Source organism: Lepisosteus platostomus, chromosome 13 (assembly GCF_059453375.1).
Source record: "Lepisosteus platostomus isolate fLepPlt1 chromosome 13, fLepPlt1.hap1, whole genome shotgun sequence".
Classification (NCBI taxonomy): domain Eukaryota; kingdom Metazoa; phylum Chordata; class Actinopteri; order Semionotiformes; family Lepisosteidae; genus Lepisosteus; species Lepisosteus platostomus.
Window position 1 is genome coordinate 16442531 of NC_142623.1, and position 11876 is coordinate 16454406.

Sequence of the window (11876 nt, forward strand, 5' to 3'; positions counted from 1 at the left end):
CTGTTCGAACACCGGGGTGCAAGTATTCAGTTTCAGTTCAGGGGTTAAAGTCTAATAATCTAATCATCTCTAAATGACTTAAAATGAACAAATAACCTGCTTCCGTGAAAAACTAAGAGATGGATGATTTTAGGGTGACCCATGAAAACTGCTGGACTGCGTCTCTCCAGGAATGGAAGTGGCGTTCGCTGTATACACCACATTTGTAAACAGGCACCAATTCCTTTAACTTTTAAAAATAAGAAAAAAGTCCCAGTGACTATCTCTGTGAAGCCAGAGAACTCCAGACTATGGTACCAGTGCCTGACTGGCGGCAGGTTTATCCGTGACCCCATTAAAATTCCTTTTTAGGGAGATTAAACGTAATACTGTAGTCAGTGGTAGTATAGTGAATAACAGCATTGAACTAACCACATGATGGCGCTAAAGGAGCCAGTGAAGACTGATATACTTTCCTATTTGTACCCAAGCCAGCGCAAGACATCCTTAAAAAGATGATCCGCATTACATTCTGTAAAGCGTGAAAGAGATGCACTGGAACATATACCCTGTTAAATAAAAAAAAACGGTCCCCAATACGTCAATTTCTATTAATACAATAATAGTAATATTGCTTCTGAGGGGCTGATCGGAAGTTCTTCACGAATGTAACAACTACATGTCAACGGAGAGAGTCGGCTACAGCTGACATCATCAATTGGTTAGTATCATTACAGTAAATGTACTGGTCCTTTCTATTCGCGGCTGTTTATTCGTGTTTCTCCCAGAGAGATTTAAATACAATCTACCAAAGCACAGCCATTTGCTTTGCACTGGGGCTTCAAGTGACCCTAAAACTATAGTTTTAGAACTGCAGATAATCAAAAATCTAAATCAATGCATTGCATATATACTGTATTGGTCTCCTCCGTGTTGTTTGTTAAGAGTGGGCGCTTACTCTGGCCCGTTTCCATACGGAATCAGCGATTTTATTCCTGTAATGGATGGAAACAGACACCAGCTTGTTTTTTTTTCTGGTCATAGCATTCAACGGTCAAACCACAAACAGTTATCCAAGACATTGTCCCATCGTTTTATTTTGACACGTGCCCAATGTGTGGCGCGTATTTAATTCATGTTTATCAGGGCAAAATAACTTTTCTTTTTTTAACCTTTTGCCTGCACCCGCATGCCAATCATCTTTAAGATCCGAAAGCGGCGGGTGAGGTAACCTGATCATGGTACACTCACAGTCTAATTTAGTTTTTTTAGTGGCTTCTAGGGGCGGAGAGGAGACGGGGGCAGGCAGCAATCACCGCAAATACAATGGGGCGCATCATCATCACACGCAACAAACTTGCCTGGTGATATATCAAGAACTTCTCGGGCCGGAAAACGCACAAGCCGAACTACTGCTACACCGACAGACTGGCTCACAGACCAGTATAAACAGCACAGCTCGAACCGAGCTAAGGTGTAGGGTATCTCTCCATGGAAACAGGAACATTTGAGAAGATTACGCCAAAGGTGAGGATCTAGTTCAAACCCAACCGGGTGGCACAGGTATGTTGTGAGAACTCAGCTTTTACAGTGCTGTCTCTTGAACAGGATTTGAGAAGTTTCGAGTGCACTTTGCAGAACAGCTGTCTCCACCAAACGCAAAATAAGTGCTGTGCCGCTAGCATCTCTTAAGTCTTTCTGAACGCAATCAAAATGAACACCGAGGTTACCGGTAATACAAATGTAGTTTAAAGTCTGAAACTATATACCTTTTGGAGGAAGAAGCATACAGATTCTCATTGTTGTTAGTGTTTTACCCGAATGGAAACTACCTGCATGTGCTTTCATGCGCTTCTCCAAAAGTGACCTCAGCGCGCACGCCAAATTGTTCAACATTAACTCATTTCCCAGCTTGAGAAAAGTAGTATAATGTTGATTGTGGTGTCCTGTTGCTTAAGTTTATACAAAATACAGGACGTAGGACACATAAATGAATGTTTAAGTCAGAGTACAGCGCAGTAGTGTCTGTAGTATGGATTAGCTTAATTGCAGTTTATCCTGACTAATGCTGGCGTATATTCCTGCTATTATGAATTTCTACAGCTCATTATGGAATCCACAATATGCTTGTTTAGCTTGTCTTGGTGTTTGCATGGTACCGATAATGCAGTCTCAAAAACGTTCTGTTTAATTAGCACTACAGTATCAGGGCAAAAGATTTCGGTAAAAGGTCGCCTCGCATTGAAAGGTACCAGGCGATAAGATACTGCAAACGCTACAATACTGAGGTGGGCATATGCGTTGGATACACCGCCTTTCTACAGACTGATGTCCGCGTTGAATAGCTCACAGGAAAAGAAAAAAAAACCTCCTTACAGCTCTCTAGTAGGGGGTCCATTTTCGCTCAGTTGCCTAGTAAGAGGTTAGGCTTCTTCAGAAGGATCTCAGGACAACAACTCATAGCGCCCATTCACTGCAATTACTCAAAAATACATCTTGAAGCACTGTCAAAGCTGGATCAAACGATCCTACTACTGGTTCATTAATTTCAAACTCCTCACAGTACAAATCTCATCTGATATACTGGAAGTTTACAATTACATGTTACTGGATTGCATTTTATTTAACTTTCACTTGGTTGTGAAAAAGTTTTCAGTGTCATTGGTACAGATGGCAACCACACCTTTGGAATAACATTTCAATACAATACCCATCCAGACAAAAAAACCCTGCTTATCTTTCACTGTACCAGTGGAAAAACCTTCAAAAGAATTTAATCTCTAACCCACTGTTTGCTTTTCCCAATTTGCTTGCTGGAAAGCACTTCATATTTCTGAGACAGGAAACCGCCGACAATCCTATCTTGTAGCACTTTGATCCATTCCAGGCAATAGGAGCTGCCCACTTTTTTTCAACTAGTTCTGGATGAAGGGCTTTTTAATTTTGGCTTGTTTTGAATCAGACTGCATTGATCCCCAAGCACAAATTACAGATCATTAATATAGACTGAGACATCAAAGACCGTTTATCATACTACACTTGCATGGAAGTTACTATACTTGCTTTTTGGAAGAAGATCTTATATGGTATTGGATATTGATTAGAAGTTCTGACATCATTACGACATCTTTTTGACCCTGACGCACTAGTGCCCTGATCTGTTGCATGAGCTCGTCAGATCGTCTGTGAGAGAGGGCGTGATTGGACACCAGCGATCAGGTGGTTTAACGAGGTGCAAGTCAAGGCTTGTGGAAATAAAGAAACACACACAGAAGGAACCAGTGTGCTGCACTTTTCAAGAGACGTGATCGATATGCTGGAAACCCCTCTCAGCTAGACGGTCCCTTTTAGAGATGAATGAAGACGTTTTGCAGAGCACCCTGACTGATATCCGGGAGTGTGGCGCAGATGCACAGAGCGATGTGCCAGTTGTCGAGTGACAACAGCCCAGCTGCTGAGATCCAAGTTTGATGGAACAAGAAGGGGAGTCTAGTCGCTACAGAGTGATTCATGGCAGCCTGACTACACGATGCACACCTTGCTCAGTGATTTTACCTGCTTTCACCTGCAACCTGTCCTGCGGGCTCTTCCCGATCTTCCAACACTGCAGCAGGACGGCTCCTGTTCTGTTGCTTATAGAAACAGCATTCTTGCAAGATGAGGATGTGACTCTATGCATTATGTTTTGACTGTCATGCAGTGTCACTAAATGATTGTCATGCAATGGATGCCCTGCTCTCCAGACTTGACCCCCATTGATTACTCAAGCCTGAATTGATTACTGTAATCGCCTAAGTATCTAAATCCACATTAAACAAACATCAGTATGTCCAGAATTCAGCAGCCACAATCCTGACCAGGTCTTGGGAAAGTGATCACATTACTCCTATCCTGGAGTCTTTGCACTGGCTTCCTATCAGGTTTGGTGTAAACTTCAAAATCCTCATGCTCATCTATAAGGCTTGGCACCTCAGTACCTGTCTGAGTTACTATCGTCCTACTCCCCACCTCTCAACTTTTGCTCATCTAATTCTGGTCTCCTGTCTGTCCCCTAAGCCTATCTACACTCTATGGGTAACAGGGCCTTCTCTTGCTGTGCCCCAATGCTCTGGAACTCTCTACCCAAGGATATCAGAGAGTCACCTTGCCTGAAATCTTTCATATCAAGACTCAAAACCTCCTTTTTTAGAAGGGCTTTTATTTAAGTGGTTCTGTGTCTACCCCTTTGCTTTCCTACTTTATTCCAAACCCTAACAGTAATTGAATAATACCACTGTCTCGTCTCATAGTATTTTTTATTTAATGTAAAGCGCTTTGAGAAGCCTCTTTAAAAGGCGATATATAAAATAAAGTTTATTATTCTTAAGCACATCTGCAGGACGAGCTGGGATGATGAGGGGCAAGTGGGGCTCAGAGACCAGTGACAAGGCTGTAATATAGCCCTTACTGCTTCCAACACTGGTCCCACACACATCTCCTAGCCCAGGACCTTCACAATAAACCCTGCAGATCAACCCCACACAATTATATAAATCAGCGGAATGAATTTACTTAAGTTGTATCTAGTCAATAAGATATCAGTGCACCTGCAACTAAAAAGGATTGTCAGTTTCCCCGATAACTGTGCGAATGTTTGCTGTTATAACCAAGTAAACGTTCTGTTTTCTGTTGCAACACCTGGGCCAAAGGGACACGTTTAATAGTGGAGGAAGTTAAATTTTAACAATTAAACAGACCTTTTGTAGGAATAACTGTGATTGGTTTACAAAGAATAATTACTGAAATATTGTTGTTAATGGTTAAATTATTAGTGTTAGGAGGAATTCTCCCACATGTATCTATGTTGCTGGAGACTAAGGAGAAACAAGTCCTTCTGAATTTTCCCAACAAGAAAACGAGAGGCAAACCCTTACGCTAGAACCTGAAAATGGAGCATTCTGTTATTTGTATCTGAAACCAAAAGCAAACCCTAGAATCTACGGATTGTTCCCCCTCACACAATTTCCCTCTTCAGCAGGTGTGGCTGAACTTGTCCTGCAGCTTCTGTAGCCTTTGAAAAGCCCCACAACAGGTGCCTTGTGCTTTTGTGAATGGCCCTCCTATGCTGGCACACAGATCTCGAAATCACTGCTGAGGAGTGTGTGATTACACACCCTTTCACTGATGAAAAAATCCCACTCGGGGCTTGTAAAAAAAAAGCTGGGAAATTGGGACAGCGGCGCCCAAGACGGTGTTAAAAGTTTACATGCCAAGTTCGTAAATCACAAAGGTGCGAATATATATTTGGCAGAATTGATAAGACCACAGCTTCTAACGAAAACATGCACAGCCGTGCGGAGCAATTTCTGCCAACACGTGTCTGCGCTGCCCTTGCCTTCTGGCATGTAGAGCAGGTCTTGCTTTTAAAAATAGCACCAGCGATGCAGCTGTCATGATGTTCTTCCACTTACCCACAACCGGAAATCTGGACTGGCTTTCCTGCAGAGTCGCGGGAGGAGTGCGTCCTCACGGCCCTCGATTTCCCAAAGCCGGGACTGGCGAGGTTACTCCTGCAGGCCGCTGGGCTTTTCCAGGGCGGCTCCCAGGGGGAACAGGAGAGGGTCACACTGAGAGGACTGCTGTGCACCTGGAAGTACTATAGAGCCTGCTGCAGGGCTGCAGTCAGGGATTCCCAAAGTGCATTGCAGTGGTGATGAACCACATCTGATGGGGCGCTTGGGTAAAGGGGTGCATTGGCAGAGTGGCAATGACAAGTAACCAGGGTGGGGGCTGCAAAGGTGACCCCCCTGTATTTGGCCGGGCATCAGTGATGTTGTCCGTCTTCATACCATCCAGCACCCAAGCTGAAGGCACGCGACTGAAAGGCTGCAGGGGCAGGGCAGAGCACTCATTGGAGTGCTTCTTAACCCTCTCCGTGTAAGAATACATCGGGGTCTGCCTTGCCCTTCTAAAAACAAAAACCTGACAGGTTGGCTTTCCTTCACCAATAGCTGAGAGCTCTGTCTCCTCGAGTTGGGGGAGGGAACTATCCCCTTTATAGCTTCAAGAGCTGGCTACACACACTCTCACGTACACGCACAAACCCCAGAGCCCCAGAAAATCAGAAAACATTTTTTTCTCCCAATCTATGTTATTATCCACCCCCACACCCCAAGTAAAACCTGCTGCTGGCTCTGTCTGAGAGCGGACTATGTCGTTCCTGGGATGATGGAGGGTTTGTAGCAACCTGACAAACTGGTGGCTAGTTGGAGAAAGGGTGGGAGAAATGCAGGCTGTTCTCAGTTCACCGGCTCTCTCCGGCTCTCTTTCAGCACCATCATGATTCCGGTGAACGAGCTCCGGCACTTTGCGGTGGACCAGAACCCCCGGCTGCGGGTTCTGAAGCCGTGGTGGGACGTGTTCGCTGAGTACCTCTGTGTAGCCATGCTGATGATCGGGGTCTTCGGCTGCACCTTACAGGTAGGGACTCAGCCCAGCCTGACACCGTGTGTTCTTATTCTGAATGCTGCGTTCAGATCCGGAGACAGGCACCAGTTTAGAAAGAATTCAAAGAAGATTTGTGCCTGATCTCAGGGCACTGTCGTAAATGGACACATTAAAGGAGCTTCAAGTGTATTAAATCCTAAGGGTCACTCAAGGAGAATATTTCAGCCTCTGAACCCCGACAAGACAAACAAGGAAGTGGGGTCATACTTGGAAACTACAGGATAATTTATTTAGGAGGCAAAACAGCAAACACTTTTCTTACAAAAAGGTGTGGGAGACTGGCTCAAGCTTCCCAGTTTGATTGTTGAAGCCAAAACTCACTTAGATCCTAAACTACTACACAAGCAAGATGGGCTGTTTGTAACCTTTCTGTTGACCAGCCTGTTGCTATACCCTTAAACACTTAAACAGTTACAGTAAGGAAAAATGAGAAACATTAGGCACATTTCTTAAGGCAAGAAGAAACAAGTAGAGATGAGTAGACATTACACTGCAGGGCGGAACTAACTTTTTTTGTGCAGAGGAATCAGGCTGATAGTTAACAAAGAGGCACATGAAAAATTCTTGAACAAATAGCTCTTCACAGTTTCTCCCTCTACATAAACACTTTGAACTTGGCAAAAAACACGACTTTGGAAGAAGATGGCCATTTATGTTATTTCCCTTGGCCAGTCAATATCCAGACACCCAGAAGTCTTCTCAAAAGCTAGAGATCAAAGGGTGACAACTGAAAACTGCTTAGAAGAACTAATACACCTGTTAGATCATGGTCTCTTCGTAATTGCTGGGAAAAGCATAAAACGTTCTGAAATCTCCTCTTGGTCCTCCTATCAAGGGCTTTCCTGCAAATTCACAGACCCAGCCTGCCAAGCAATTCACTCCTTCTGCCAATATAAAAACCCCAGTCAAGTCTAGAGTTATACAGAAAGATCCTTCCCTGCACACTAAAGCCCACTAAACCTTCTCTTCTTCTTTGTCTGTCTGGCAGCTGACGCAAGACAAGATAGCGTGTCTCCCGACCCACCTTTCTGCTCCCTCCCCGGAGGATATAAACTGTGATCACATCACAGGCAATCACGTCAATAGGAGCCACCTTGGTCTGCCCACTGATCCCAACCCCTCGCCTCACAGCTCAATGGTCCGGGAGTTTTTCGGGCTGAAGAACAACCTGGACCTTCACCAGTATGTCTTTGTCAACCACATCTGCTACGAGATGGCGCTTCACTGGTATGCCAAGTACTTCCCTTACCTCGTGGTCATCCATACCCTCGTCTTCATGATCTGCAGCAGCTTCTGGTTCAAGTTCCCTGGCACCTCCTCCAAGATCGAGCTCTTCGTCTCCATCCTGGGCCAGTGCTTCGACTCACCCTGGACCACCCGCGCCCTGAGCGAGGTCTCCGAAGAGCGCCGGGAGGAGAAACTGGTCATCCTGCGGGAGAACGCCTTCTTGAAGTCATCCTCCTCCTCAGCCGACTATGCCGCACGAGAGGAAGAGGTGGCCGGCCTTCTGCCCTCCGCCTCGGTCAAGTCCAACCCTGAAAAGAAGCTGGCCGAGCAGCAGGCGGACGCCTCCACTCTGGACAAGAAAGAAGGGGAGCAGGCCAAGGCACTTTTCGAGAAGGTCAAGAAGTTCCGCCACCATGTGGAGGAAGCAGACCTCCTCTACCTCATGTACGTGCTCCAGACGGTCCTCAAGGTCCTCAACGTGGCTCTGATCATCATCTATACTGCTGCTCTGGTCCCCAACATCCAAATTGTGGTGCGGTGCTCCGTACCGGAGGACCTGACCGGCTACGAAATCTTTTGCTGCAGTCACACCAAAGCCCACCTCTTCTCCAAGCTGGCCTACTGCTACATCTGCTTCGTGGGCATCTACGGATTGCTGTGCATCTACACCCTGTACTGGCTCTTCCATCGCCCCCTGAAGGAGTACTCCTTCGATGTCATGCGTCTGGAGACGGGGATCAACGACATACCGGACGTGAAGAACGACTTCGCCTTCCTGCTGCACCTGAGCGACCAGTACGACGCCCTCTATGCCAAGCGATTCGCCGTCTTCCTCTCCGAGGTGAGCGAGAGCCGGCTGCGGCAGATGAACCTCAACCACGAGTGGGGGGCGGAGAAGCTGCGGCAGCGCCTGGCCAAGAACGCGCAGAACCGCCTGGAGCTGCACCTCTTCATGCTTCCGGGGCTTCCGGACACTGTGTTCGAGGTGACGGAGGTGGAGTCTCTGAAGCTGGAGCTCCTGAGCGACGTCACCATCCCTGCCACTATCTCCCAGCTGGCTGCCCTGCAAGAGCTCTCCCTTATCCACTGCCCCACCAAACTGCAGCTGGCCGCCCTCAACCACTTGCGCGAAAACCTCCGGGTCCTGCGGCTCACCTTTGATGGGCCGGAGCAGGTGCCTGGGTGGATATACAGCCTGCAGGGCCTGGAGGAGCTCCACCTGACGGGCTCCCTCACCCACGAGCTCTCCCGCAGTGCCTCCCTGGACACCCTGAAGGAGCTGAAGAGCCTGAAGGTTCTGACCCTGCGGAGCCATCTCCCGAAGATCCCACAGAGCGTGGCGGATGTCGGCGGGCGCCTGCAGAAGCTCTGCATCTACAACGAGGGCACCAAGCTGCAGGCCTTCAGCAGCCTGAAGAAGCTGTCCAACCTCATCTCGCTAGAGCTGGTGGGGTGCGAACTAGAACGCATCCCCCACGCCGTCTTCAGCCTGAGCAACCTGCAGGAGCTAGACCTCAAGGACAACCGCCTCACCTCCGTGGAGGAGATCCTCAGCCTGCAACACTGCCGCCGCCTCGTTTCCCTCAAACTGTGGCACAACAGCATAGTCTACATCCCTGATCACATCCGCAAGCTCCGGGCCCTGGAGTGCCTGTACCTGCGCTGCAACAAGATCCACAGCCTGCCCCCTGGCTTGTTCTACTGCACCAAGCTGCGTCACTTGGACCTGTCCCAGAATCTACTCACCAGCATCCCGCTTGATGTGGGCATCCTGCAGGGCCTGCAGTATCTGTCAGTGGACAGCAACTCTGTGGACTCCCTCCCCGACGAGCTCTTCTACTTAAAGAGGCTCAAAACCCTCGTGCTCAGTAACAACCAGATCGCCTCCCTCTCGCCGAAAGTGTCCAGTCTGACCCAGCTGGTCAGGCTGGAGCTGAAGGGGAATAACCTCGAGGCGCTGCCCCCCGAGATCGGGGACTGCCCTCTCCTCCGCCGCAGCGGGCTGGTGGTGGAGGATGCCATCTTTGACCTCCTGCCCCCCGACATCCGAGACAGGATAAAGGACGGCTAACGGGAATTGAGGAGGCAGTGCCATGGCTAAAAGATGAGAGAGCCGAGTCACATGTGTGGATAACTCAGGGTCATAACACAGGAGTTCCTCTGGGATGCACTACCAGGACGGAATGTCCTGCTGTGGGAAAAGGGGGTTATCAGAACTGTGCCTGTCCTTATACAGATTACCAAATAGGTCTCCAAACAGTGAACAATGATGAGCATTTTCCAGCCTGCTGCTTAGGAGGGTAGCTAATGGTCGCGAGGTGTTCTGCAATCTGCTGAGGTACCTGGTTTTCATTTATAAATGTAATGAACTGAACAGCTTAACGTTTAGTAAGATGACAATCGGGAAGGGATCTGAGAACTTTCTGCAAAAGCACAATTTTTCTTTATTGGCATTGAACAGCCATGCAATTTGCAATGAAGAACACTTTTTGTGAATTGCAGCTACCAAGTGTCTTTTGCATGACCATTGATTCACAGCAGCTGATTTGATGAGAAAGGGTAATTACTATGTAATGCTGCTCAGAAATGGCTACGGATGAGGCCGTACCTCCCATCATGCTCTACTTCCTGGGAATTTGCTATGCAGACCTAGCTAGGAAAACTGTTTTTAGTCCTATCATCTTAGAGCCTTGCCATCAACTCATTGCTGAAGCTATGGAATTCCCAACAGATACAGGACACATCTCATCAGCCAATCCAATGCAACCCTGGACAGGACAAAAGGGTGTCAGTTTCATAGCAAGCCCCACCCTCAACTCCCTCCACCTGAGCAGAGACCCTAGTTCAGGCTGTTACCTACTACGGTACTGCACCTACTAGGTTAATTACGATAGGAAGCATTGCAGTTGCAAGTAATGCTGTGCACATTTGCTGTTATTATACAATACCATCAGTTTCAGGGGTATTAAACCTTGATTTGCAAGGGCTACTGATCAGCAGGTATTCATTTTCTTAAATAATAAAAAAAAAAATCATTACTGCTTAATGGGACCAATTCAGCAATTTCTCTGGTGCTTCAGATAGACATGGACAGCCCTAATTTAACTGATCAATCACACCTTACTTTTTCATATTTCGGGAAACCAATATTTGTCGTTTTCGACTAATGAACCATGAAGAAGTGTGGCTGAACACCTATACAATTGGGTTAAAGTAAAAAGTGCCAGAAGTGAATGTTTTAGATGCTGCTCTTGAATACACAGCCCACATGGGCCTCGTTAGCAGCACAGTACTCTACAGAGAGCAAGGCTTTATAACACAACAAGCACAAAATACCACAATATGAGGTCTCCAAAGACCATCAAAACCCTTTAAGTGCTCAGTCAGCAAGGATTCAAACCTCAGGGATAATTATGAAGCCTGAACTTCTCCTTTTTCCCTCACTGTTGATAACACTTTCAGCAGACCTGTTTTGTAGAGCTCATAGGGTTGCTGATGAGGACGAGAAGAACTATCTCATGTGACAGGTTTGAGGCTCAGCTGTGGCCCCAGAATGATGTAAATCTCCCTCATGCATCAGCAGCTATTTGATTAAAAACAAACACAGGTTTGAGTTTGGCCATCTACACAACCACTGGTGCACTGCTGACACCCCATTTCAAAATACAGAATAAAGAGAACAGTATCAATTAAAATTGTTTTATTGCGTTAATAAAAGGTCACAAATCTTTTCTTTTTCAAAAGGTAAAGTTGAGTTTAGAGATGAAGGTGTCCTCCACTCCTGAGCTCCAGAAGGTCTTCACACTTTCTAATTACAATAAAAAGATCTGGGGTTGCAAAGAATGGTTTAAGTGGTCCAATTACAGCTTAATTTTTTCCTTGTTGAGGGTTTAAAAATGCCTATTAAACCTTTTTTGTTTTGGTGTGGTTGTCGGGAGGGGGGTGCTCTGCAATAGGACAAGCAGAACAAGCTCAGGGCAACGCGACTAACCCAGCTGTGAAAACCAACATACTATTCCTCAACTGCTTGGATAGCAAAATAAAATAAACTTCAAGTGCTCAAGCTTACAGCCTTGTTTGTCTTTCCCGCCTGTACACAGCTGCAGTCCCGGAGGTGCCGTAGTTTCTGCAGGTCCATGTACTGGGACGGACTTCCTGTCTGATCTAACCAGTGGCTCAGCTGG

At 46.8% G+C, this 11876-nt stretch overlaps 1 protein-coding gene across 2 annotated transcripts; it reads left to right on the forward strand.

The window, feature by feature from the left end:
* The first annotated feature begins 1234 nt into the window (after positions 1 to 1234).
* LOC148650082 (volume-regulated anion channel subunit LRRC8E) lies at positions 1235 to 11755 on the forward strand. Of its 2 annotated transcripts, none has more exons than XM_088603524.1 (3): positions 1235 to 1542; positions 6291 to 6438; positions 7454 to 11755. In XM_088603524.1, the coding sequence occupies exons 2-3, from the start codon at positions 6298 to 6300 to the stop codon at positions 9761 to 9763; spliced, it is 2451 nt and encodes an 816-aa protein (XP_088459650.1). In that variant the 5' UTR covers positions 1235 to 1542; positions 6291 to 6297; the 3' UTR covers positions 9764 to 11755. The 2 variants fall into 2 exon arrangements, with proteins under 2 accessions (XP_088459650.1, XP_088459651.1); XM_088603525.1 differs by having other exon boundaries at positions 1235 to 1506.
* The last annotated feature ends 121 nt before the right edge of the window (positions 11756 to 11876 follow it).

Coding starts and splice junctions, on each gene's coding strand:
- LOC148650082 (XM_088603524.1), top strand. CDS start 6,298: ATGATTCCGGTGAACGAGCTCCGGCACTTTGCGGTGGACCAGAACCCC. Junction 6,439..7,453: donor TCTTCGGCTGCACCTTACAG/GTAGGGACTCAG, acceptor TCTGTCTGGCAG/CTGACGCAAGACAAGATAGC.